Source organism: Harpia harpyja, chromosome Z (genome assembly GCF_026419915.1).
Source record: "Harpia harpyja isolate bHarHar1 chromosome Z, bHarHar1 primary haplotype, whole genome shotgun sequence".
NCBI lineage: Eukaryota > Metazoa > Chordata > Aves > Accipitriformes > Accipitridae > Harpia > Harpia harpyja.
The window spans coordinates 79545234-79572924 of record NC_068969.1 but is presented as its reverse complement, the minus strand read 5'-3'; the positions used below and the strand labels follow the sequence as shown (position 1 = coordinate 79572924).

At 42.5% G+C, this 27691-nt stretch overlaps 2 protein-coding genes across 6 annotated transcripts in view; one reads left to right on the top strand and one right to left on the bottom strand.

Annotated features, from left to right (window-relative positions):
* ADAMTSL1 (ADAMTS like 1) overlaps positions 1 to 7268 on the top strand; it is a 474745-nt gene extending 467477 nt beyond the window's left edge. For 4 of the 5 annotated variants that reach the window (XM_052776381.1, XM_052776383.1, XM_052776385.1 and 1 more), the window contains 3 exons: positions 1654 to 1763; positions 2744 to 2964; positions 4568 to 7268. In XM_052776381.1, the coding sequence (XP_052632341.1) occupies positions 1654 to 1763; positions 2744 to 2964; positions 4568 to 4674 (438 nt within the window). In that variant the 3' untranslated portion in view covers positions 4675 to 7268. The remainder of the gene's footprint in view (positions 1 to 1653; positions 1764 to 2743; positions 2965 to 4567) is intronic. The other variant, XM_052776382.1, reaches the window with a different exon arrangement.
* A 10915-nt stretch (positions 7269 to 18183) lies between these two features.
* Positions 18184 to 26948, bottom strand: SAXO1 (stabilizer of axonemal microtubules 1). The gene is made up of 3 exons (XM_052777396.1): positions 26769 to 26948; positions 23436 to 23638; positions 18184 to 19216 (listed from the first exon to the last, which is right to left on the bottom strand). Exons 1-3 carry the CDS (start codon positions 26888 to 26890, stop codon positions 18264 to 18266), a joined length of 1278 nt encoding a protein of 425 aa, XP_052633356.1. The 5' UTR covers positions 26891 to 26948; the 3' UTR covers positions 18184 to 18263.
* Positions 26949 to 27691: the final 743 nt, after the last annotated feature.

Here is a 27691-nt window from a genome sequence, read left to right as displayed (position 1 = left end):
TTCACTACTTGAAAACAACTTCCTTTAACTCTTGCCTGTGTATTTTGGAAATCTCTCTCATGAAAGGTGATTGAGTTATTGTATTATGAGTAAAGCTTGGAATTATCCTTTGATATGAAAGAAGCGAATTTTCACTCCGTGTGGAATTCCAGGTAAAGACTGGATTATCCTTGCAAAAAACCAATTAACTCATCCTTATTTTGTTGATCTTTATGGGCTATATTGTTCCTCATGACATCATACTCAGCTGAGACAATCAAAGAGGTGTGAATTAATTTGTTAGACCTAACCTCTGTGCATTATAATATAATATTTCTTCTAAGTTAAAAAAAAAATCAAGTCCCACATGATTCTATACAGCTCAGTCTCCAAGCCAGAAGACTGTTATCTAATTACAGTTAGAAACATACCACTGGCTCAGTGGCTCAATGGATCAATGACCTTCTTGGTAATATCATGGGGTATCAGGTCCATGTTGCCCACATGTAGTGACCAACTTTCTGAACTCACAGAGAAAATAAACAGACTACCTACCCTCCCCCCACCTCTAGAATGAATTCCTTTCCTTCATTTAATGTTAGTGACATTTTAAGCTCCACTGTGTAATCCCATAGTGTTTTAAAACTAGTGACTCAGACTTGCTGGGCATGAGGACTGCTAGCCCCTGCAGATATCGCAGAAGTGCTCCACATACTCCAACCAACAACATTTCCATCCACCTTGCTCAATGAGGGAGTTAACTGGGAGCAACTGGAAGCCTGGCAGTCACTGCTTCTCTCTCCCAATTGTCAGGGAGGGAAGAAATAGCAGTGGGAAGGGAGTATTATGTGAGGAGTGCATGGTAGTGTGGAATAGGACTTCTACTGATGAGGGCATGGAGGGGGCAGAGGGATTGGTCAGCAGCCCCTCCCTGGCAAAAATTCCTCCCTCACACTAAGGTCCCTTTCTTCAACTCTCAGTTTTTCTTGAATATAATTTCCAGATACTTAGAAAAACAAACTGTTTCCTAACAGTTGATATAATTTTCAAAGAACACAAATACATACTTCATACCTATAGCTAATTATGATTTAATTGCAGCAGATGATTAGAAGGGTTAAACAGTAAGCATGTGATTGCTAACCTTGAATAGGTTAGGATAACCTCCATATTGGAGCAAGCTTGCAGATCTACTGTGTTCATCATGTTTGCTGCATTTGTTTATTGTCCTGCAATGCTTTTAAATTATTAAATTGAGTGGAATTTATTCTTCATTCAATGCATTCTTGGTTATTAACTATTTGCCCATAAATTGTGATAGTACAAGCTGCAAAATGCACAGTAAAAGGAATGTATTCCTGTATGGTTCACAGGCTCTTGGCTGATGACATGAGAGTACTTTATTTGCCCTAACAGATACATATTTAAGATTGAACTATTGAAGAGGAGAGGTAATGAATCTACAGAGCAGATATAGAAATGCAGTTTTAATGATGCTGGAGGGGAGTGAGGTAGGGCAGAAGGTGACTGCATGCTCAGCCTTCAAAGCCTGCAGAGCTGCAGGAAGTGCTCAAAAGCTCAACAGTCACTGCACAGCAGTATGCACTTTATTTCACCAGCAGTCTTATGGAAGGGGAACATGTCCTGCCTTAAGTGATTTTTCTGTGTTCACAGTGTAATGGGCCTTGCATTGGGCCACGAGTGGCTGTACAGCACAGGCAGGTATTTTGCCAGACCAAAGATGGGACTTCTGTGTCATCTGATCAATGCAGTGCCTTACCAAGGTAGGACAGGAATCTCTTATGTCTGAAACCACTACCCTTTGCAGAGATGTTGAATGGACTAGTGACTTAACTGGCAACTTTTGGGTTTCCCCTGTGTAACAAAGAGGTCATGCTGCAACCTATACATTTGCGTGGTACAAATCTCACCAAGCTTAAGCCCAGGCTACACTATTTGTTCCTGTGAGCCCCAGTAAAAAACACTAGTTGGCCAACAACTGGAAAGTCTTCTAGGCATGCCAAATTGTGACTGAAAGGCTGTGCTGTATGTTCTTAAGCTGCCAGTCTCCTTCTCTCTTATTTAAACACAAGCTCTAACTGGGGAAAAAAAGGGACTCCGCAGCTTTTGTTTTCCTGCAGATAAACTCCACTGTCAACATTGTAAAGACATACTTACTTTACATGAGACTTAGGTATGTAAATCATACCTGATCATGACTGAAAAATAATATAATTGGCTTTTTGGATCCCACTTGTGTTTTCATTATCTGCGTGACAAATAGGTGGGAACCAAGTGTGCCGATGGATCTTGTGTTAGAATGCATTGAAGGGAAAAGGAGGGTTTCAAAGAATTGGTTTTGTTCCCACTGGCTGTAAAGCCATAAAAACTTATAAAGCCCTGCTGGGTCACCATTTCACTCATTACATCTTTTCAGTGGACCTCTGGTTTGGCACTTCATGGAGAGGCCATTTTGGCCAAATCCTCAGATATTTCAAATGGTCATTTAGCTCCAGTAGTGCTATATCAGTGTGTGCCCACTGAGGGTCTGGTCCTTGAGTGCAGCTACAAACTGCCTTTCAGTGCAGTGCAGTTTCCTCACCTTGCACCTGTTGAAGACCTGACCCATATGGTGCTCTGATCGAACTATGTTTGGGATATGCAAGGCTTGCTGTCCCCGGAGCTTGCATGAAACCTGGAGCGGTGTGTGGTGCTCACTGGGCAACGTGATGACAGGTCATGCCTCTCTCCCTCCTGCCCACAGGCCACTGAGCACCCAGAACTGCTGGAGTGACATCTGCGGTGTGCACTGGAGGGTCAGCCTGTGGACCGTTTGCACGGCTACGTGCGGAAACTATGGCTTCCAGTCCCGGCGTGTGGACTGCGTGCACGTCCGCACTAACAAGCCTGTGCTGGAACATCACTGCTCCTGGAGGCCACGGCCAGCGAACTGGCAGCGCTGCAACATCACACCCTGTGAAAACGGTACTTTACTGCGAGGAGGGGCAGCAGTGCAGCGGTAGGGGGAGGGAAGAAGGCAGAGCCATCTCTCAGAAATGTAGCAGTGGACCTTGCTGCTGAGCATCCTGGGGAACCTCCAGCCCAAACATGTGCAAAACACAATGTCTAAAACTCAGCACCCCAGTGGGGAATGATGCCCATTGTGGTTTGGTGGCAACGGTGTTAGTGCTGGGATTGTGTCCCCTTGCTAACAGCGTGTGAAAAGGCTGATGCAGTCTTAACTTTCCATTAATGGTACAGACAGAAAGAAAAACGCGAATCTCAGACTGCTGGCTGTAGTTAAAATACAGTAAGTCTAAATCCAGTGGGTAGGTTGATGATGGGAATTCCTGGACTGGAGGCTGCTTCCTGTCAGGTGACAAGCAACTAATTTGGCCTGCCAAAGGACTAGAAAAGTTGCAAATATTAAAAAAAAAAAAAAACATATAAAAAAGAACAGATGATGTGTCTCTTTGGAAAAAATGCCCTGCTATGGCAATGTCCACTTGGGAAACACGAGGCAGCACAAGTTTAAATCACTATCTTTTCATTTGCCCCGGGTCCCACTTCACGTGCTGATTTTGATGGGCAGATCCCATCCTCTAGCATGCAAGCCAGTTGCTGTGCAATCGTCATAGAAGCAGCAGCAGAACCCACTTGCGCTTGCCTACAGCTGTGCCAACTCTGACGCTCCCTCCTAGTAGAGGCAAAGCAGACTCCATAGGTCCAAACCCATGAGCTGAGTTTGGGGTACCCTAATGGAAGTGGAAGGGTTGAGGGAGCTTACAGGTACCAAGCAAGACCTTTGCTGTCACTCTAGCTTCTTTCTGCTGCATAGAAATGTCCCACATCTAGACAACCGTGGAGTTATCTGGCACAGACAGTACTGGAAGGGGTTGTACAACTGCCCTGTGATGATCCCCCTCTCCAGCCCTAGCATGGGAAGTGGGACTCCCTCAGGCAACAACACACCCCCAGGGTTTTGCAGGGATATAGGATAATTTTCCAATCTGGAGCTCAAAAGCAGGAGGCTGCAGGCCTCAAAAACTGTCCAGATGATGCCAGGACCTAAGTCCTAGGGGAGTTCAAAAAGTGTCTTAACATCTTCACTCTGGGCTGTGTTTTGCAACACATGTGCAAAAAACACAACACTTGGTGAGCTGGGGTGACACTCCCACACACTGTCTTTTCAAATGCAGAAGGTTGGCCAAAGTGCCAAACTTACTCTGTTAAAATAAGTTTCCAGTTTTATTTGCTACTTCATCTTTGGTTTAACAACTGTTCTGAAACTCCTCGAGCCTCCCTAAAATGCTGGTAGATGACAAACTGACAGTGTTGGAGCAGCCTCAGAAGCCCTCTCTCCAGGCTCTGAAAGAAAAGGCTGCCCACCAAGTTCTCCCTTGAGCCTTTGGCTGATTGAAGTTCCCGTTCAGTCTTTGCAGCCAGTCAAGCTCATGCTCATAGTGAGACCTCACAAGACAAAGCTGTCTTGGTCCCCCTCTCGACCACTCCAGGAAATGTTCTTAGGTAAGAAATCCTTTTTTCATTGCTTCATCACCATTTCTCCTTTTTGTTTCCCCTTCGGCAGCAGAGTGCAGAGACACCACAAGGTACTGTGAGAAAGTGAAGCAGCTCAAACTCTGCCAGCTCACCCAGTTCAAGTCACGCTGCTGTGGGACTTGTGGAAAATCTTGAAGACAAAAGCAATGAAAACGGAGAAACAAGGGGATCACAGCCTTTGCTTCACTGGGGCAAGGACTGTTACAGAAAATATAAATGGAATGGAATTCTTTTTTTCATTTTATTTATTTATTTCCCTTTAAAAAAAAAGAAAACCTTTTACCAAATCATTGTTGTAAAGGGACTTGACAAGTTTTCTTTGCTATGAATATGGGAGACAGAATGCAGCAAAACACAGTCATGAGGGTAGACCACAAAGAGTCAGTGAGACCCACACCACCAGCAATGGGCCTGAGAGGAGTGGGGCTGCCCCATAATCCATGTACATGTCTGAGGATACACCAACAGACAAATGGGGAAGCAGATCAGAGTAAAATCCTAGCATCATATTGGATCACCACAATATGAAACAAATAATCAAACAGCTTGGCACGTCATGGGGTACTGGAGGGAAAAAAAATACCTAACCTAAACATTCAGCTATGCAATATACAGTTACTTCAGCTATCTTAGGCTACTTTGAGAATATAAGCATATGATTTTGCTTTATTCCTTTTTTCTTTCTAAACCCCTCTCTTCTTCTCATTCCAGGCCTTCAGATGATTTCAGTGGGACATCCTCATGATCCTTGAGGATCTGGTGTCTGGGGAAGTTGAACAATGGTGTGTAAAATTAGTGAGTCTAAGGCACACCTGAAAAAGTTCCCAGGTTGTGCTTGTGAGGGAGAATTGGGGATAGGAGCGTTGCCCTCAGCACAGAGGTGAGGTGATGATGTTAGTTATTATTCAGGAGAAGGAGAGACAGTATGAACTGCTGTTGACAGACTGTAGTACAAATATGCAAATGCTGTCCTGTAGTGAGCCCAGGCAGGAAAGATAGAAATTGTCTGTGGTAACAGGAGCTACTTTGCATACTGCATCCTACTAACGATTATCTGGAAAAGAGAGGAGTACAAGTTCCCAGAGTTCAGGTGCTTTCAGACCTGGGGTTTTGGAAAGGAACTTGAGGAAGTGGGTTCTCCTGTCCTGCTAATGTGAAATTTCTCTCTCCTGGCAGCAAAACCTTTTGGACAAGTTGTATAAAATAGCTGTATTCTGATTTCTTGTGGTTATTCCTACTCAGTAGAAACAGAATGGATTCAGCATCTATCCCAGAGGACTAATGACAATAATTTTTAACAAACTTGCTCCTCTCCTGCTGCCTCCCACAACAAAACAGGTGCTATAAAGCAGCACATTTTTAAGCCCATGTGTAACACCCTGAAGATGCAATCTAAAAAGTGAGGCTCAAACATCACACCCACAGCATGACTTTGCATGCTGTCTGTGAGTCTCTTCCCCTGGCCAGCTGCAGTGGTTATTCAGCCAGTGACGTGCTTCATTGTTTTAGTTCCTGGGCACTCTCTCTGCTCTGCTCAGAATAGAACCCTAAAATTAGAGGAAATCTGCAAAGTAGGGTGTTTGAACATCATGAAACTTTAAAGGAGAGCTATCTGGATCTGACGCTTTGGCTCAAGACCATCTCTAAACTAAAGACTTGGCTGCGCCCCTCCTGTCACCCCCAGTGAGGGCTCATGCCTTGTGGTACGTTAATGAAATGCTGTTAAAGTACTGCTGTGTTACAGCTTCCATAACACATGGGTTTTTCAGCAAAACTGGGAGTCCACTTTTGAGGTCAGTGCCAGGTTCGTGACATTAAACTGTCTCGAGTTGGCTTACTTCAAAACACATCTGGCAGTGAACCCTCTTACTACAAATGGGTCTTCAAGAAATAGTGTTGCTAAGCATCAATGTAACTTTTTATTTAAAAAAAAAAAAAGAAGAATGTCTTTCTATGTATGTAAATGTATATCTTTTCTGTATATTTATTAGGATTTCTTGTATAAAAAGTGCAATATTAATAATTGTACATTATTTTGTCCAGATAAAACTATTTGGTTTTTTTTTTTAATCTCCCCATAATTTTGTTCCTCTAAAATCATCAGTAATAGTGTATTTCTCTTAATTTTAATAGCACTTGCATTTAATTGGGGATCTGCATCACTGCGCACAGAGTGCTTTATAAACTATGACATGAGGGAGGGATGACATTTTTAACTTGTGAAATGATAGTTATGCATGGAATGAAGGACAATTCCTTAATAACAATAATAATAATGATGATGATGATGATGACGACGATGACGACGACAATGTGGTGGATATTTCTAGTACAGTAGTTAAAAAGCAGTATGGGGAAGTATTTTCATTTGTTTAATAGCAAAACATATTCAGACAATCACGTGTTGAATAGTAGCTGTGTAACTGTGCACAGGATGAACATGAAAAATCAGATTTGGAGGGGCCACTGTGTTGTCTCTGCACAGTGTGGATTTAATTTCACATGTCTGTCTGAATTGTGACTTGGCAGCATCTCAGTAAGATAAGGACTGCTGGATATTTTATGAAAGGATGCTTTCCTTCTCTAAAAAGAAAACAAAACAGCAAACTTGTATTTATATAACTTTTTGTACAAGTAATGCAGGTTACTTATTTAACTACTGCTGTCTGATGTGTTGTTTATTAATCTTAAAAGCAAAAGCCAAACAAAGTAGCAAAGCTGTTGGAGTACTCTGTCCTTATTCTGTATTATGATAGCAGCACACAGCTGTTACACAAAGTACACATGATCTACCTGTCTTGGGGAAAGAGGATGTCTTAACTTGTTTTTAAACATCTCCAGCCATTAAGATTCTGCACCTTGTCTTGGAGATCCATTTTAATTCTTAATTTATCTTGCTTTATTCTTTTTTGCTAATGTCTTGCATCTATTGCTCTTGCAGAAGTATAAAGCCATCACTGCTGGTCCTAGGATCATGGAAATCAGTAAAAGTACTCCTTTTTTCCATGCAGCAATGCTTAAAGACATCTTGTAACTCTCCTCAGCAACCTAGGGCATGAAGCAACCCCTATTCCTTCGGTTTTTCCTTATAGGTTGCTGCTGCCTTCAGTAATGGAGCTTCCAACTCCTTGAAGCATCAAGTGTATACATAGAGGGAATCCTGGTAATGGTCAGAATTACAAGGAGGAGAAGAAAGAAGAAAAAAAAATTAACAAAGCAAAAGCATTTTCTCTTAACAAAGACAAAATCAAGTTTTGAAAACTAAGCTGGTTCTGCTGTTGCCCTTTTCAGACAAATGATACAATGTCTCTTCCAAAAGGGAACAGTGATTTTGCTCTGATTTACTGACAATTTCCCTACTATGATGTTCCTGCATATGCTTTTTAGACACCTACACTGCAGGTAAATAACACCTCACACATACATAAACAGACACAGAGATGCAAGCCAAAGACCAGACCTAAGACTTCCAAGCAACAGTGCCAAAGGCAATGGGAATTTGGTCATTCATTTTGAGTAAATGAGTAAATTGAGTAAAACAATTATAGAAGCTGGTGCTGATGTAAAATGAACAGCAGGCCAGCTTAGGTTCTCAAGAGAATAATTATTCTCTTTTTATGCATATGGCTCTAGTTACCAGTCAAGTCAAAAAGCCTTCAAAACCTTCAAAGCAAGCTTCCAGTTTTGTTCTCCCTCCTAGTTTTCCTCAAGGAAGAAAAACAGTTCTGCAACAAGAAGAAAAATGCAGTGCTGAAAGGTTTCCCACAGGTGGGACAAGGTAAGAACAGCTAAACTACTCCAGGCATGTACATCTACATACATACTCTTAAAACCATAGAGGCCATAGGCAGAGTCTTCCAAAGTAGCCTTTAGCTGGAAATTTTTTTTCTACTATCTCGCTGCAATCATATGGACTGCAACTGAAGATCTTTTTAAGTTGTGTTCCTTTCTGCAAATTACGCTGTCAAACAGAAAACTAATGATCACCTTACTATCTGTTTGGTGCCCAAACACTGATTCATCAATAAATATGATTATTCTCTATCAGCATAAGCTGACACCTCTATTTGTAGAAAAAGGTGAACAAAAAGCTTACTTTCCTCCAGATTTTCAGGACCGCAGAAGTCCTCATAAGTTCTTAATGGCAGTTGCCAGTGAATCACTGATCATTCAGCTAGTAGTTGAATGAATTAACTTCATTCTTTCAGTTATCTAATTTTTAACACAGAAGCTTTCAAACTGTTTTAAATGCCAGATTTTCTTGGAGTCTGCCAGTGTAAACAGATGGGAAGCTCAGAACCGCTAATGCTAATTATGGCTTTGCATATTAGCTGCAGACCACAGTTTGGGAATCACTGATTTAACCATTCCCTTCATCTTCTTGTTTAAAGGTATACATATATTTGTCACTGATGTTATGTATTAACTGTCACGCTCAGCTTTTATTTGTGGACACTAAACCAAAGAAGATGTCAAATACTTTAGTTTGCACAAAATTGAGGGAGAGGACAATCAGACACCTTTTTTCTACTGATCTTACACATTTCTCACACTAAAAGTATATTGATTAATCATTTTCACCTACATTGCTTTTCATCATTTCTACCCAACGTCTCCCCTCCAGTCAATCAGAATTAAATCTAAAATCTGATCATATATGTAAGTCATTTTAATAAAATTTTGATATAAAGTTCTCACTAAAGCATTTCAGTAATATGCAACCCAACAAGTTATTTATCCAGATTTATAAAGCAAAAAGCCATGTCTCAGCATCTCTTCTGATTAAAATACCTACTTCTATCCTCCCCTGCCTTTTCACTGAGATACAATACTTGCTCCCATTCTCAACTTCCTATGTGAAGACATGAACACAATAACGCCTCTTATTCTCCATCTGTCCCTCTGAGGAGCAAATACGGTGTTCAGCCTCATCTTTCCTTCAGTGATCACTGATGAAGACTGGGACTAGAAAGTCCATGAAATCACAGACTCCAGCCCTTCTTTTTTGCCAGAATGGTCACAAAACCTAGAGCAGCCTCTACTGAGCCATCCAATGCATTTTGGGTGGCTGAGGCAGCAAAGCTGAGAGTACACAAGTGCCTTCACATTACAGGAGTATCACAGAAGGGTCCATGTGGAAGAGTTTTTTCAATTTAAAAAAAAAAACAACCTGACAAAACAGAGCACAAAGTAGTTTGTTTGTGAAATGTATTTAAAACAGGATCATCAGCAGTGGCTCCTCACTGATCTGAGCTTGCATATCAGCTCATGCTCATATGAAGAAGGCTTTACACGGGGAGAAACAAAGTTAGCACAGCAAAAAATGGCTTCTGACCAATAAAAAACCAAAGATGAAACAAAATCAGTTTGTAAGTGCTATTGCTAGATATACTGAGGGTAAAGCATATACCCTGTCACTGACATGGAAAGTAGCTGACAGCGTAAGGTGATAAATAAAAGTGTGAAAGTTGAAATATTTGCTGCCAGTATCACCAGCTATAACCACAATCAGATGCAATTAATTCTCATGAGAATCTTGCCAGTGCTTTTTGTTTTGCTTTTAATACAGGAAGCCCACTGGATGTGCTTTGCCCTTTATGCATGCTAGCTTTACATTGGTGCCTGCTTTGCCACTGTGACTGATGAGCACACGTGTTGGGAGACCTGCACACACTTACTTCACACAGAAACAGGGGGTTGCATGGGAAGGTCTTTAATGCCCTTCTCTGAGTCTGTATCAATCTGTACCATGTGCAAGTTCTACTGCCTCAGGCTGCTCTGAATTGCACATGTTGAAGTGTGGCAGATGGGAAGGAGTGATGCAGCATTGCATCACCCATTGCACACCCACATCTCCTTGGCACCTCACTATCCCAGTGACAAGAGCCCGGAGCCACTCCTCCACCCCTCACTTGCTTACATAGGTCCAAAGAGCTCTGTAGGTCTTTGATGCTGACAGCTGATGTAATTACTAAACATTACTTCTTTCCAAGGAGAGACTCCATCCTACCATGCTCCTTCCACACTCCCTTCAAAACTACAGCTTCTGTCAGCCAGAGCAATGGCTTTTGAGGAACATGGGCACCAGGTTTCTAAAGGCCAGAGTCCTCTGCACAGCATCTCCGTGAAGCTACTGCAGCATCATCACTAAGCTCACACAACAAAAGCAACCCTGGTACCACAAAATGCTCATCCTTCACCAGAGGCAATTTTCTTGTCTTGCAGAGCACCTCCACACTTGCCCAGACACACAAATTTCCCAGGTACCAGCTGGAAGACCAAGCATTTGGCTAAGTCCCTGAGGCTACAGGAGGGCTGCAGCACAGCAGGCAGGGCTGCACCAGCCTAGTCCCCAGCTGAACAGAGCCTGGGCCAGAGACTCCTCTCTGCAGGCAGAGCAAGAGCTCTGCAACCAGGGACGAGCAGGGCGGCACCTCAGCTGGCTTGAGCAAAGGATAGGGTTTATGCAACTCTGATAACTAGGGCTTTTAAGCGAAAACAATGAACAAATAGTGTGCTGCTTGTTGGGGTTGCAGTTCTCCATCATTCCTGCTAACACCCTGCTTACCTCTTAGAAGAGGGAAAAAAGGGGAAAAACAAGAGTGTTGCCTAAGCCTTTAAGCCCTTTGCAAAGAAAAGCTTTATATTTGTGTAGATAAAATAAAAGTATGCAGCTTTATGTGGCTAAAAGGGAAGGGGACACCAGAGGATTGTACTCTGGCTACATATAAATACCGTTTGTTTAAGCAGTGGCAGGATGTGAGCAATTGCATAGTAAGCATATAGTTATCCACACATGCTTAGGATGACACGGGCATAGGGAACCACTCCATACTACTACCCTCTTTAATACTACAATGTAGTCTGCTGCTTCTAGGTCTCGCATGAGGTCTGAGCCTACTTCATTTACAAACTCCCTAGGGCCAGTGGCAAAGCACAATAATAAAACTTGAACCAGAAAGATCACACCAGACAGGGCATCAACAGCTTGCTGTCGAAGTGATGAGCCAGGACGGGTTACTTTTCTCTTAAGGAAGTGCTTAATGGTTGGGCTGAGGAGTAATTTGGTTTGGGCTATATGGAGACTTCCCCCCACTCTTTTCAACATGCTGCTTTTTTTTAAAGCATAAATTATTGGTTTAAATAAAGAGCCCATGAGGTTGGTGGATGCTTGTTAAAACACTTCACCTACTGAAACACTGATGGAGTCAGTTTTCGACTAACAGCATACAACCTAGTGATTTTATTACCAAAAAAGAAGAATCTCACTGTTAACCCACTACACACAAATCACAGCAAATCAAATCCGGCTGTGCCAGGAGGATCCCACAGGCACTTTTCTGTTTTAGCAGAGAGCAAAGCAGAGCAGTGGCTTGCTCACCCAGCAAAGCAGCACCCTCGAGCGCACGTGATGGCACTCAGCAGTGCCGCATGAGCCCTCCCGCCTGTCTGGGGACCGTTCACATCAGCAAGCACAGCTCTAGTGAGCTGGTGGAAACAGGGAATATAGAGCCAAACACACCACTGCCTCTTTAAGAGTGACCCTATTCCTTCCCTGCTGAATGCAGCCTAAAACATCTGTGGGACAGACCTGCAGCCAGATGGAGAAGTGAAGATCAGGTTGCCCCAAAGAAGTATTTCCCCAGAAAAACAAGGAGAGAGGCACAACTCATCAAACTGCTTCCAATGTGGGAAAGAGGCAGAGAGAGACACACTAATACAGTAGGGGGAAGAGGGATTTGTAACAATATCAGCCAAAAGCAAACTCTGCTCAGAAAATTCATTACGGAAGTTTCCCATCCCAGCGAACCCAGACTGCAGTTCTCTGCCCAGATGCCTCTTTCCAACTGAGATGACATGGCTCCCTCAGAGAGATCCTGTCCATGCCCCAGCAAAGTCCTTTTTTTGTCTTGCTGTCATGACCCAGACCGGACAGACCAGGGAGTCCTGTTTAACTCGAAATTCCCTCCGGCTAAATTAAGGTGAAACGACACCAAACTATCAGTTAAAGATTTTATTCATGACAGAAGCAAACTGAACTGGGGAGGCGTGCTAGTAGGTGGCAGGGTTTCTCACAACAGGAACTGGCACAAAACTACTTCTGTAAACCGTGTAACCCAGGGTAACCATACACATCGATTCAAGGAGTAAGGAGATCCCTCCCGTTGAGTCACGAGGTTCAGAGCAGACCTCCTTGCTTTCCAGACTCCTCCTCAGAGAAGGGCCCGGGGTGGCTGCATCTACTCTTAGTCTCAGACTTGGTCAATGCTTTTATGTCTTAAAGGGATGAGGTGTAGGGATTGTGGAAAAGGAAAAGGAAAGAGAGAAGAAGACACAGGGGGGGAAAGGAATATAGAAAGATTTCACCAGTCCTAGGTCCAGCATTGGTTCAGTCAGCCGAGGGGTCCAGTTCCAGTGGGTTTGCGCGCCCGGGGCTTCTGTTTGTGTCCTTTTATCATCCTTGCCCCTCCTTCAGGCCGGCACCCAAAAGCGTCAGGTTAATGAGCATTGTGAACCTTTAGGCTTGGGGGTCGTTTGTGCAGTAACTTCTCCTCCCCTGCAGACAGGGCCATTGTTTAATCTTTGTATCAGAACAGCTTATCAGAAGAGGGAGCTGCGCACCCTCCAGCATGCCCTCCCCCTCCTGTTGCTGATGTCTGAGCTGATGGGCTTTTCACCTTGGTTCCTTGCTGTGCAGGGTTTGTCTTTAAGCAGAACTTGCCCCACCACAATGTTTGAGACATTAACTCTTTCAGTCTCTCACACTTGCAAAGAAAGGGTTTGTTTTTTGTACATTAAGTTCAGCTGCCTCCTGTCTCCAGAGTATCATGCTCAGGATCAACATTGCTTCCCTCTGTGACATGAACAACCTCAGTCCTTACTGAAGTATACCGCTTGTAGTTCAACACTTTCTTCATAGCTCTGAAACACTCAAGGTGCTGACAATTTGCCCTCTCTAGCAATCCATAGCATTGGTGAAGCCCTTTTTAAGGTTTGTAGTGGTAAACTTTTCACAAATTTGCTGCCTGTTAATATTTCTAGACCATAAGTATCTAACTTACTGGGCTTTTTGACCTCTTGTGTATTGCCAACTGCAAAACTTCTCCAGATGGAATAACTGTCTCCTGCAGATGTGAGGCACCAGGGGTTTGCAGTCTTTGCAGGCACAGGTGGTTGAAAGGCTGATATCATGCAAGCCAAAACCGAACTGATTAGTTATCTATCTCCCCCATTATTCCATATAGCTTGGTTTCTTTGGGGGTTGTTTTATTTTGTTTCCAGGTGAGGACAGGGGAATTAAGTAGTTTTGCTCTGCCTTTCCACTGGCAAGAACTGCAGTCCTGCCTGCCTCCTGGCTGAGCAGACATTCAGGACCTTCCAGGAAGATGCAACCCTTGTAACGTTTAGTTTGTACATGTCTCCTTAATTCAGCTTTCATGCTTAAGACTTGTCTAACAGATTGTGCTTTGCCCTGGAGATCAGTAGTACTGGTGAGTTCTCCTCTTCTGTGTTTTCAGGGATGCAGGAAGAAGCTATGCCTTCAAATAGGCTCTGCAGTGTATGTACAGGGGACTGTTCCTGTACACAGCTGATGTCTATTGGCAATGATTACAGTAATTGATACCAGTGTAGTAACCTGCTCTGACAGTGACAGTTTTCATCTACTATTGCTTAGCACAATTATCCTTGTTCTTTTTTTGTATGCTTCACAGTACAACTCTCCTGGATGCTGTTCTCAACCCTGCCAAGGAAAAAGCCCCTTGATTTCATCCTTGCATTTTGGCTTTTGAAACACTTTTCAATAGTAGCCTTTGTACTTAGGTCAGTGTTTAGGTATTCATTACATTGTCCATTCTTCAAATGTACCAATGAATGAAGTAAAAGGGGTTGATTACAGCTGACTTCCCTCTTTCTACCCATTTGTTCAGAGAGTTAAGAAGTGTTGTCTTGTGCTGCATCATGAGTGCAAGTTTCATGAGCTCCTCAAGGCTGCTCCCAACACTGGAAGCTGGGCCAAAGGCAGGTAGTCTTTTTTTCACCCATTATTGTCCCGCAAAACAGACAAGATCACTATAGAGCATCTGAGAGTTTTCCGAACAAGTGCTAGTTCATCTAGCACTAGCATCTAGTTCTGCCATGCACACAAGTATAGTTTCATTTTCCTCCTCCTGTAAGTAACTTCAAAAACAATTTCACAAACCTGTGGTGCAGTTCAGTGACCTTTTAAGCTCTTTTTCAGGCTTCTAACTTGTACTTCCTTGTTTCTGAGACTGTGACCACTCTAAGAAGAAGATAAATTTAATTGGCACAAACATAAGGTAAAATTAACTTCTGCTCATCTTTATCCATAAATTCATTCTGCATGAAAACAGTAACCAAATCCTGTGTAATGCAGTGCAGCCCATCTTTATTTTCTGTGTTAAGCACCTCAATTCTCCCCCAAATTATAATTTTCTCTTATGCCCATTTTCTGATGACACTGCTATTTTAATCAAAATTAAACCACAGGCTAGGAAGATGTTGCTTTAACTGCGTTACAGAGCAAAGGGAGGACTGCTGCCCACACAGGAGGCCAGGAGGAGCAGAAGCACAGCCCTGTCCATGCAGTGGACAGAAGAAGAGGAGGCTAGCAGACAGGATTAAGCAAATGCCTCCTCCAGGGGAGGTCAGGCAGCACACAAAGGTTTTGCTTCAGGGCAACACCGAATTAGGAGGCATTGAACAACTTGTTTGGGAAGGGGAGATGCACTACAACAGCAGTTCCAGCCAAGCCACGTCTGGGCTACCTGAGTCACGTGTTTCTTTCTGCGCTGACCTCCTGCACCAAAGTTGGCAACTGTGCAACTGAGTGGTGCACTGATTCAGGGAAATGAAGTAAATGAGTCTTAACCTTACTAAAACACTGATTTGCCTTCAGCCGGGTCAGTGTCCTGATCTAGTCCATCACGCAGTCAGACAGCATTAATGTTACCAGAAAGAGAGAGAATGGGGGAAATATGCAGCTGCAGGCAGACAGAAAGGTGAGACCACAGCAGCCCAAACTTTAATCAGCTTTAATTTCTGTGGAACACCTTTAGTCACTCAAGTGAGCTCACGTTGTTCCTTAGTGTTATCATATAATGATTTTAATAAGTTTTTTATATATTTAAGTGTAAGCCAGGAAAAAAACCCAAACCTGTGTCTCATGTGGTGAAAGTGTTGGCATTAAACCAGCTGTGTCTGCTTGATGCTGCTGTGAGTTGATCCACTGTTTGCAAAATCAAGATTCCTGTTGTTTATGTTCAAAATCCAGCAATTACTAATGCTAAGCAGCATATTGCATTGCTATCCATTTTGATAAGCCTAACTTTCACCCAGCAAAAAACCCACAAACCTGTAATAAAGACAGATTTACACCCTGGCTGCATTCATTGCCAGTCTTACATCAAAGAGTTGAAGGAACAGTCAGGGAGCTTTCCTGCATAAAACAACAATCTCTTCTGCAGCCACAAGCCCCAGCTGTTCTTTCAGATAAACACTGTTTCAAAATTGACAGAATTATGGGCTGATAAATAAAAATCAGAAAAATAAGTGAATAAAAAGAGATGGGGAAGAAAAAGTATTTTCCTGTCAAAGCTCAACATTAAAGACATGAAGGTTCAAGAAGGTTGGTAAGATAGCAGGAGCTGGCAAAAATGCCATACATACTCTAGGTCAATACCTCACTACAGGTAAGTGAATAGTTTACAGATTCCTGTATTTCTGAAGGTTGTGTGGAGCCATCAATGAGTACATAGTTTGGCCCTTTTTTATAGCGTAGTCTGTAGAGATTTGCCTAGTTTTTCATGCTGCAAGCACATAATTTTTCATTGAACTAGAGCATATGTTTAGAAAAGGCCTCTAGGACTGATTTAAGGACTTCAAGTGATGCAGAGCCACTGTGCTTCTAGGGTGAATGCTCCATTAGCTTCCCACCCTCAGGGTTAGGCATTCATGTTTTCAGAAAGAATGTGTTCGGCTTTAGCTTACAAGCACTTATGGAAGACTTCTATCCCAACAAGTTTCAAAGCTTTTCAAAAGTTTTAAAACACATTTATACCAAAAATTGTCTTCCACTTCCTCCTTAAATGCAGCCACTTTGATGGTGAGACCCAAGCCTTTCCTCCAGCATGCAACAGCTCTACCTAGCACTTGAGCTAAATACTCAGGAAACAGCCAGAGCCTCCAGGAGTAAGGGAGAGGAGGGTTTAGGGAAGTAGAATGCACTTAAGAAGCCAGTAAGTTTCATAGTGCTAATTTAACACTCGTAAACCTACAGAAAAGCACCTTGGACACAGAAATGAACAGTTCTGATCAGGAGCTTAATACTGGCCTTATCCAAAAGATAATACAAATCCAGCTGCTGGCCGAACTGTAGCAACACAGGACAATTTCAACCCTTTGATGTTTCTGGTACCCTCACTGCATCCTGCAGTGAAAGACTTTTACTGAAAAGCTTCCCTTGGAAGTTGTCAGCAAGGGTGGTATCTTTGGCATTGTTACATTTTAAAAGAAATCAAATCTGATTACAGCTGAAATATTAGGAATATAGAGTTGTGGTGTGTAACTATAGTAGATAAAGAACTTAAAGAATGTGCAGTACTGTACTTTTAGCTGATTATCGTTGGCTTATATTTTCTTTTAAGAAGCCAAGAAGATTTGCTTCTTGGAAACTCCCTACCTTTCCCATCTTGATAACAAACTGAAAGACCAATCATTGAAAAGGTTGGATTTCAAAAGAGAACATAGTATACATTTTTATGCAAACTAATATAGATAGTGATGAGAATCATACTGCGCAGAATCAGCTAAAGGAGGTCAACAAGCAGACAAGTGAGGAAGACTATGAAAGACCACCAGAGGGCTTCTGAAGACCACCAGAGACCTTTGCTGCGCCTGCGTGAAGAGACATATACATATGCTAATGATTTACTGGAAAGTTGATGATTATGTATAACATTTCCCAGAAACTTAATGAATATGTATAACAGGTGTGTATTTAACTGTATCGTTAGACAAGACAGGTGCACACGATCCCCGTGTACCCAGCGCTGCAATAAAGGAGTGCCTGCTTCTTAACTTCTCATTGCTGTTAAGGAGTTTTATTCCGGATTTTGGCAACAGCATGACAACCTCACATCTAATAGCTCAAGTCTGAGCAGCACAGTGGCACAATGAAGGCGCAATCTTCAATAATATTTATCCAGTAATTGTACCTTTTGTATGTGTCTTTGATGGGAGTGACAAGTAAAGCCAGATCTCAGACTTTGTTATCCAGCCATGACTTTTAAGTGTGACTTCCAGCATGTAATTCATCTGAAGAGGCTATTCTACTGCTGTCATCATGGATGCCGCTGACCCCATGTTACACTAATAATTATGTTACTATGAGATCTCTCTTTTAGTGTCTCAGGAGGAGGATATCGCTATTAATTAAAGAGCAAGAGTTAGGTGGGAAAAAGAAAAAAAATACAGAGAAACAAGGATCAGTGTGTCTTTTCCATGGATTTTATGTTTTTCATTTGTGCAAATGATCCAGAAAAAGCCAATGCCTGGGAATTAAGTTTATTTTAGGAGCTCTCCAAATATGAAATCAGTAATTGGTTTGAAAGGTTACAAACAAAATCAAGCTGTCATTTGTAGCTCACTGAGGCCCTGCTCTTTGAATCCATTTCCAAGAAGGCTGCATCCACTCTCTTTTTCTTTCACTGTCCACCTTGCAGGCACTTACTCTTGGAAGCAGGCAGATAAAATTTGTGACCATCAGCATCAGCTCCCTCAAAGACATAACCCGGTGGGTCTTTGTAAGATGCCAAGCATCTAGTAAGGCCCTTTGGTGTGTAGCTGGTGGCATAGGTCGTTTTAGCATCTAGCAGAGTGTGATGATTTGGGCCTGACCAGCCAGGTTTATAGCTCTTCACAACTGTGAGTGGATGGGGCACATAATGGGTCTGAAAGGTAGTCAAGCAATCCATTGGTTTTGCTGGGAAGGTCAGCTCTGGAGCATGAGTGATAGGTTTTAGTCTCTTGCACAGCCAAGGCTGATAGTCTTCCTTCATTATAGAAGAGCTATTGAATGGCTCAGTACTTTTTTTAAGGTGGGCCAAAGATTGACACATCTTGGCTGGCTTGCCATTTGGGTGCTTGTAATGTACCTGAGTAGTGGTGTGAAGGTCCATTTTCTCCAGAGGCGGAAGATATATGTCAGGTTTTTTGGTGAATATGGGAGGCCTTGGCCAAGCTTGGTATTTTTCTTGAAAGTCAGTTGTAGAGGAAAATGGAAGATCATGGAGAAGCTTCAGCTGGTATGGTTTTGCAAGCCTGGCTGGCTCACCAACCATCCCCTTGTAAGAAACTTTGTGGGTAGTGAGGCCATCAAATGGGACCTCATTGACCTTGTATTTCTCATTTTTATGGACATAACATTTCTGCAGAGGATGTGGCACATAATTCATTCTATAATTGGTTATATTCTCAAAGGGACCCTTGGTTTTCTGGACCAGATTCAGAGGTTTGCAGCTTTGAGTGGCAACTAGCCCCCTGTAGAGATAGTCATCCTGGACAATGGTTCTGTGGTCAAATTTTTCTTCTGATGGGTGAAATCTGTCGTTTGGTCTGATCGGCTCTGTCTTTGGTTCATTCCATAGCACATAGTCATCTGAAACGTAAAAGGAATCCTTTCTAAGTGCTCAGCTGAAGTTCTTTGGTGAGTTTAGGCATATACCATATTATGTTTTGATTATTACATTTTCTAGTGTAATAAATATTTGTTGATGTTGTAATGATTGACAAACCCTATTAGAAGAGCTGCTGTAGAACACATACACTAGTGTGCTAACCCCTGGAAATGCTTAGCATTTACACAGAAAATAGAATGAAAATAGTCCAGTACCCACCCATACCTACAGACATGGTGAAATACAGTGTGGGAAGATTAAATTACATTCTCAGTCTTGCAGAGACATTTTCTGCAGGTGACTGAGTGGCTGCTGTCCTCATGCTTAGTCAACCAGAAATCATGAAAGTGGAGTATCATGGCACTGACTTCGACCCCCTTCATTTACCTTCCTGCAGCTATGTTGTGGCTGGCTCAGAGCACAGGCAGAGTATGCCTATGTCTGCAGAAGGCGGTTCAGGTGTCTCCCACAGTAACTCTGTGGCAAGGAGAACCAGATGTCCATCATTCTACTCTAAGGGCCAAGTTGTAGAGCTATGCATCGTTTTTATACCTTCTCATTTGGGGACGACCTGATTTCTCAACTGCACAGATGTGATGATGCCTACTGTTTGCCAAGTTCAGGGTTTTGCAGCTCATTTGGTGTCAGCAAGCTGTGCTGTGTGGCATCTCTTTGGCTCTTGGCTTTGCTTTCTGTGGTACTCTTGCTGTCAGTACAAGCAGGAACCGAGAAGGAGCTTGTAACTCTGTCTCCAATTCTTCCTTATTAGAAGAACTGTGCCGGAATTTACAGACTAAGCCTACACTGATCTGAAGCATTGAATCATACCACAGAGATGGTCCATACTCCAGAAATCTTGCTATCCAAATTCATGACTAAGAAAACATTTTACATAGCATTTTAGAGACATTCATATCTTCCTTCCTCGGCAGGATACCAGGGAAAAAAATGAGGCACTGAGACTTAAAAAGATTTGCACTCAGTCACACTAGAAAGCTATTGCAAAGCTGCCTAGCTCTGCAACCAGTGCTGCAGCCAGAAGACCATCATTTTTTCCCTTCCTAGCAATCTTGTGCAACTTCCCCTAGAGAGCATTATGGTTACTGGTAGGAAGTTGAAATGAAATAGTCTTGGAGCTAACCCAAGTCTTTTTTTTATTTAATTGTCCCTCCTTTCAAACCACATTCAGAGTCATGAGGCAAATAAGCTTCCAGCTGACTCTGCACAGGAAGGAAGTCTAGATTTCAAAGTACTAGAAAGTAAATGATGCAATTAGGTATCAGGATATTTGAACTCTCCAATCCAAACAGAGTTATTCCTTTTGAATGGCAGTGGCTATGGTACTACACAAACACAATTACACAAAGGATGTGTTCATTACAATGTGAAGTTGACCAAAAAAAAGTAACTTTTTGTCCCAATTAGATGTCTATTTAAAGTCCTTCTGGTTCATAGCAAGTTGCTCTGCCCTGGCACAAGAGAGGAAGCAGCAGCCACAGGTGCCATGCTGCTCCCAGGAAGCACCCCAGCCCTTGGGTACAGAGCTGCCCTCATGCCACTAATTAGTGTAGTCAGTGGAGAATATGGCCCTGCCTGTGTGCACTGGCATAGACATTCATTTGCCACTGTCAGTGCCACTGAACTGCAGGCTGCGTGCCCTGCTAGTGTCAGGGTGTTTAAATGCCCCAGGTACTCCTGTTTCTCTGGGGGAATAGGAGATGTCCAGGCACCACCAAGCTCATGGGATGCTGACCTTGTACTCGTGCCTAGGGTACATCATTTTCCTGGAGAGATGGTCCAGCAGGGTGAACCATGAGCACATATGGACATGTGTCATTACAGGGGATGTATTAATAAAGTGTTAAAAAGTGAGAAGCTAATGAGCTTCAGCCCATCTCAAAGCAAGGGGTCATTCAGAGATCTGACATTTCAGACACCAATCAAGAGTTACCAAAAAACTTTTTATGTTCTCCCATCATCTTTGCTAGAAAACAGTCTGTGCATTTTGGATGTAACCACAGCTTTTGCAAAATATTCAAAATATGACAAGCAAGTCCATCTGTCTTCAATTTTAAAAATTTACAAGCTCTACACATTTGGAGACCTCTTAGGCATTATGAATTTATTTTACTTAGTGTAAGCCAGCGGTGCTACTTTTCCTTCAAAATATGTTACAATTTTATTGTAACTTTAATTCTTCTCCCATAGATATTAATAGTTTCTCATACAGCACAATCTTGAAAACATTAGGGGGTACAGGAGGGAACAGAGGATATGAACCATATGTTATTGGAGGGTTAGGCACATCTCACTGTAACAAAGCAAGACAAAACTAAAATTAGATTGTGTACCTGCAGATGGATAGAAACAGCTATGTGCGTATCTTGGAGAAGATGTGAATTTTGAAACCTTAAGTTGCAAAGTAATCTGACATTAATTGTGATATGCAATAGCATCATCTTAAACCTACAGTGTCATTTGGGATATGGTGTGTTTAGTGGGAAGGAGTATGACACTACAGTAGGAAAGGTAATTTAATGCCAATGCAGCACTGTTTTATATGCTGCTTAAATATTTGAATTATGATAATTAATTGAATAGCATGTTTCAAAATTTCACACTTGAGTAGTGATCAGTAAAACCTAGCAATGCTTAGAGAATAGCCCAAAGAAAACTTGTATTTTTTGTGAACCTGGGCCTTTAAAAGGGAATTTATTCAGTATGCAACTTGATCTTTGAGGGGGTTTGGACAAAGATTTCCATTTGCAGTGCTTTGAAAAATACAGAAATTATAACCAAATGTAGCTGTGATATATTTTAGTAGAGCTCTAGAGTAACAGTTAAGGTGCTGACCTAAACACTGATAAAAGACAAAGATATACATCTGGTTCAGATACAGAGAAGTTGGGGATATCTAAACACAGAAGGAACAATCCTCCACTTGTGCAAAGCAGCCTTTTTTTATTGGCTTCACTGAAGCTATTCCAATGAATACCATCTGGTGACATTGCCTATGCAAAACAAAGTGTTCAAAATTGTAAACGTGGGTATTTTGCACCTGCGGTTCATGGTCTTCACGACTCAAGTCATTCTAAATGGACAGTATTTCCTGTGTGCTTAATGTAGAAATTTCAGTTTATGCCATTGCAAACATACAGCTGCACTAAAGTCTGACTTTCAGTCATTTCAGCTGGGTAATCTTAACACTGCATTCACATAGCTTTTATTTGCTTACTTCCTTTATCCTTTCAAGTTTTAAGAAAAAAATTGTTTCTTTACATTGGGACAAATATCAATGCCAGCACCTATCATAAGCTTTTATATTTGCATAGCATAATAATAAAATAAAATAAAATAAAATAAAATAAAATAAAATAAAATAAAATAAAATAATTAAAAATTATTTTAAGAAGTACATAAATGCTAGCTATCTGCCTAGCAATGTTAGCTAGCTGGAAGGTGTGCAGAGGGGAGGCAAAATCCTCTGATTTTCTACTTATGACTTACTACCAAAACTAGTACCATTGCTGTAAATATGTAACTGAAAGATTTTGCCCAGTGCATGCAGAAGAGATTTCATGCTGTTGGAGAGGAAGGAATAAAGACCCCACAAACACAAACCACCTACACCAAGTTACTGCTACTGAGACACAAGGGCATAGTTAGATGCACAGTTCACCTGTTTTACCAGGAGTAGAACTTGAGTGCTTTGGAAATTTGTGTGGAACTTCTGTGTGTCCATAATTCCCATATACGCCTCTTGCACATTGACAGATTAACTCTGCAGCACACAGAAAAAGGGTCCCATGCTTCATGACCTGCTCAGATGCAGCAAACTCTATGTATTTTAGATGTGTCTGTTCCACTGAATGTGTGGACCAGCCCTTCAGTATACCAAGAATATGTTCAATATATCCTAAAGATGATGATGATGGACCCATTTGCAGGAGTTCACATGGCCCTGCTTCTACCTAGGATGCCTCTAGGCCTCTCAGACATGCAAGGGAGGTGAATTCAGAGAGATTCCAGTGCTACCATTAATGCGGGGCTGTATTCCCAACAATTTGTGTCTGTGTGGTTCCTGCACAGCTTGCTGGCATACATAGACAGAAGAAATAACAACTGCACACTGTTTTGATCTGTCTTCTTCAAAAATGAAGCTACTGGTGAAGTCCTGGAAGAAGCTGCAAGAGCACATACCTTCATAAGTGGTTCTTGTATCCATCTTGGTGCTGGGGATGTGTCTCGTCACACAGGGGAGGCATGGAGGTACTTGAGAAATAGGGTAGGAGTTATAATCTTGTTTATAAGTGGAGGTCAAATCCATACTCTTATCACTCTTCTCATGCTTTTCAGGTCGTTTAAGTTTCTGTGGCAACAATTCATGAGCTATGTAATCTCTCCTGTGAAGAATAATTTCATTATGTCTTTTGTCTTAAGGAAAAAATTATGTTCATTTTTCTGTACACACAAAGAAATTAATACTTTCCCCTACCTCCACAGCCTAGGAAAGTCTGGATAGGATACAAGTGGTTAATGAGACACACAAGCCTTTCACATTTGGAAACCTGGACTCTGAAAAAGGAACTGAGGCAGCTCTGGACAACCTCAGGCAGGCCAGGTTCCCCCTTCTCTCCACCCAGTGAGGTTAATGGCCTTACACAAAGATATCTCTGTTCTACAGTGGAGTTACACCAGAAGACATAACTCCTTTTAAAAGCCCAATAATTATAGCAGGCTATCTAGTACATATGGGAAACATATGAGAGGCAACAATAGCCTTCCCAGACAATACACTGTACAGCAGTCCAGCCCAGGATGGGGAGATAAAAACAAAGCAGTTTTACAGTAAAACACCAGCTGAGGAAAGAAACATCAGCATGGTCAGACAGTCAGCTTTTTCTCCGGTACCACTGTAAAAGAGCTATTTTAAGATACTGGAGCAGTGTCACTTAACTCCAACAAAACATTACAGAAACAAGATGGAGAAGAAAATAATATCACCATCCAACATTCACTAACCTGAACCTATTTCACTGCCCACATCCTTTGGTACAGGGCAGAGAGCTGCTATTTGGCACGAGTGAATTCAGTCTCTAATGTCAGAGTACTTTTCCACTGGTGTGCAGATCTGTTTACACCACAGGCAGCCAGCCAGAATAAATGGTCAGTACAGGAGCTATTCTAATATTAATATTGTGCTTTGCATCTGGAGTGGTGCTGCGTGAGCAAGAGCCTGAGTCTCTGAGTATACCGTATTTGTTAGCAAATAAACAAGACTCTCAAAATTCTGTGTGTAGCAGAACGGAATTCACATTGCAAATTATTAGGTATAGGGGTAAAAACAGAAATGCAGATGTAAAAAAAAAAAAAAAAGATTCAAGAGCATCAAGAGGTACTTATGTAGATGTTACACATGTTGTAGCCCCTTTGGCATACTTCCATCAGCAATTTAAAGCTAATGTGTTTTTTAAGAGGAGCTAAGAAAAGACAAGCAGGAATACAACAGGCATGCAGCATCCTCAGTAGCAAGGAGGGCTCAGTAACAGAAAGGGTCTTTCCCAAGCCACTCACAGTACACTGCACAGTCCCACGTTTGAAAGAGCTGAGCCTGTACCAGAGGCAAGTAACAGATCACAGACAGGCAATTCTTCACGAGTGTGATTAAGGGTTTTCTGGCAGTGGGCGTATCTTTTCCCACTCTGACTATTGCGATACAACAGAACCTGCAGTGAAGATTACAGAGGAAGGATTGATCTGCTGATAAATCGGTGGCAACCTGCATCCAAGATACCATGAAAAATGGTACTGCCTGCAACTCCCAGACTTTAACAAGGGGGCTTGCTGTTGCAATATGACACCTAACACTCAGTGGAGTGTTATTAGAGAAGACTGGTGACAACTCAGTGTTTGCTCGCTGGCCTCACAGTCCCTGCAACTATTCTCATACACTCCATCCATTCGTTCTCTCTGAGTTTAGCCACACAGAACCAGAGCTTTTAGCAGCCCTCTAATAGGTGGTGGCACTTTTCCACTAGGCCTTGGTACTTTCACGCTGGCTGTATTTTCTTACCAGTGTTGCCCAGAGGACAGCAAGACTTGCAATCCAATGGCTAACTGTTCAGCCTCTGTGTTTTCTCCTCTCAAAAGGGTGGGCAAGTTTTACGTATTTGGTAGAGTGCACACTCTGAAGAAGCAAATGTAAGTAGTTTCTGCGCTTTCTTACTAGTCTGCTTTTCAGGAGTTGTACTAAACTCCAACAGTTACTGTGGGAATCACTAGCCTTGTCTGAGCAAGGATAGTTTTGCTGGTTGAACCAAAGTTTATAACGACTCCTCGACAGACTCCACATGGTGGCTGCCCCTCCTCGCCTGCCTTAAGAGGACACCAGCGAGCCCAGGATTTAGTTATAGGCAGACACAAAGATGTCTAGCTGCTTCGGCTCATGCTGGAGATGGAAGGCCTATACAGAAGTGAAGTCTGCTCTTTGAAACCCTCTGATCCTCTCTGTTGTTGCTGAAAACTCCCACTCAGACAGAGGCATCCCAAATGTAAATCAGGCATTTCAGACTCCATCAGCCACATCTGTGATTTAAATTCACAACTCTTAAAAAGGCATAGTTAGGGGAAGGAGTTGGTAGAGCTTCTACGCCAGGATAGGGAAAAATAGGTGGTGTTAGCTGTTAAGACTTCTATTAACAGCCTTTGGCATCTCCTAGGTGTCTAATTCAGTTCAGCAAAGGCAAGAGTGATGTTGCTTGTGACTGTGCCTGGGATGAGAAAGGAAGTAAACATCAAGATCAGGCAGCAGCCACTGTTTGAGGAAAGGGAAGCTCTCAGATTCATATTAAAGGATCAGATTCCTATTTTTTATGAGTTTCTTCTGTGGACTCGTGCTTGGCACATCACTCTGTCAGCAGCAGGGAAGAGCCTCAGCAGTTACTTCCATCAGGGAAATGGGCACAGTGCAAGAGCAGGGGCTTCTGCCAAACACCAGCAGTAAGCAACGACATACCTGAGGAGCAGAAACAGCCCAGCAATCCACAGTGAGTGCCTTGAGGAGAACACCCAGACCCCCTTTCCAATCATCAAGCCCTACTGTATTCACACCTCCTTGGAAACCAGTCATTCATGTTACAGTGTACAAACTGCCACACAACACACAGAACAAAAGACAAATACTCCTCCAGTATCACCCATACTTTCCCAGACAACACTTCTGCCGGTTTCCCAGAAACCTTCCCAAAACAGAAAGCAAGCAAAAGCCAAGACTATGACTGCGTTTCTATGGCCCATGTATTCTCTGATCAGATCACATCTCAGCCTCCAGGAAGTGCAAGAAGAATAGCTGCTTGCCTCTGCTACAACAACTGGCCTCCGACAGACCTTCGTCCCTCCTTCACAGAGCCCACAACATTGTTCCGTTCAGGCTCCCCTTGTGAAAACCAATCATTTTTCTTTTCTCTGTTACCCGTCTCTCACACACACATTATCTAAGTCACAGCCCTCACTCTTTTTCACTGTTTTTCATACTTTGTAGTCGAGATGCCTTCCATGGGTATCTGTGCCATCTTGTATGCTTCCTTTGGCTTAAATGAGACTCTGGGAACAGTGATGGGGTAAAGGGGATATCGCTCCATGTACTCTGACAACATGCATGGCTTCTCATTCTTCTTATAGGGCCTCGTGGACAGGTGTGGACAACGGTGACATCTGCAGGGGAAAAAAACCAGCACAGCAGTTAGTGATTCACAGGTAGCTGATTAACAATACCTCATTGTGTAAGTTGGCTGCAGGTTGCAACTACAAAATAGGGGATGAGTGACCATTGCAATGACTGCTGCAGCCTTGATTATTTAAAGTGCAAAACCATAACCTGCCCAAAGAAAGGGCTACTTCCATTTGCTACTATAGCCTGTGGTAAAAAAGTCTGTGAAGCCAACAAAAACTGCCTAAGAAACACAAGTTCACCTAGATGAACTAAAAAGCAAGTTAACCTGAGATACTACCAAGTGCACCATATTGTGCTGGACTAGAAAGTCTATTTAATGTCCCTTTTGTTCCATTTCTCATCAGTTTATTACCCTACTTTGTCCACATATTGAGCTCACTGGTGTAGACAAGCGAGCAAAAGGGTAACAGTTTGGGAGTCTCTATTCACTCACACTTGGGCAGCACTGCTCTGCCCATCTCTCTTTCTGAAAGCAATTCAGTCTGGGTGCTGCAAGACCTCTCCATAACGCACACCAACATGAGGGCAGTGAGAACAAACTGATTTTCTGAGGAAGCTCCCTCCTGACTGAAACTAAAACACCACCATGGATCGTCCATCACTGGTGGCCTCCTTCCTTCCACACTGGGACCAGGACAGAGCAGGGTGGGCAAAGCTTATTCTGTCAAAAAGAGGTTTGGGATCCCACCCTCAGATTTCTTCACAGAGACATTAACAGTTTATG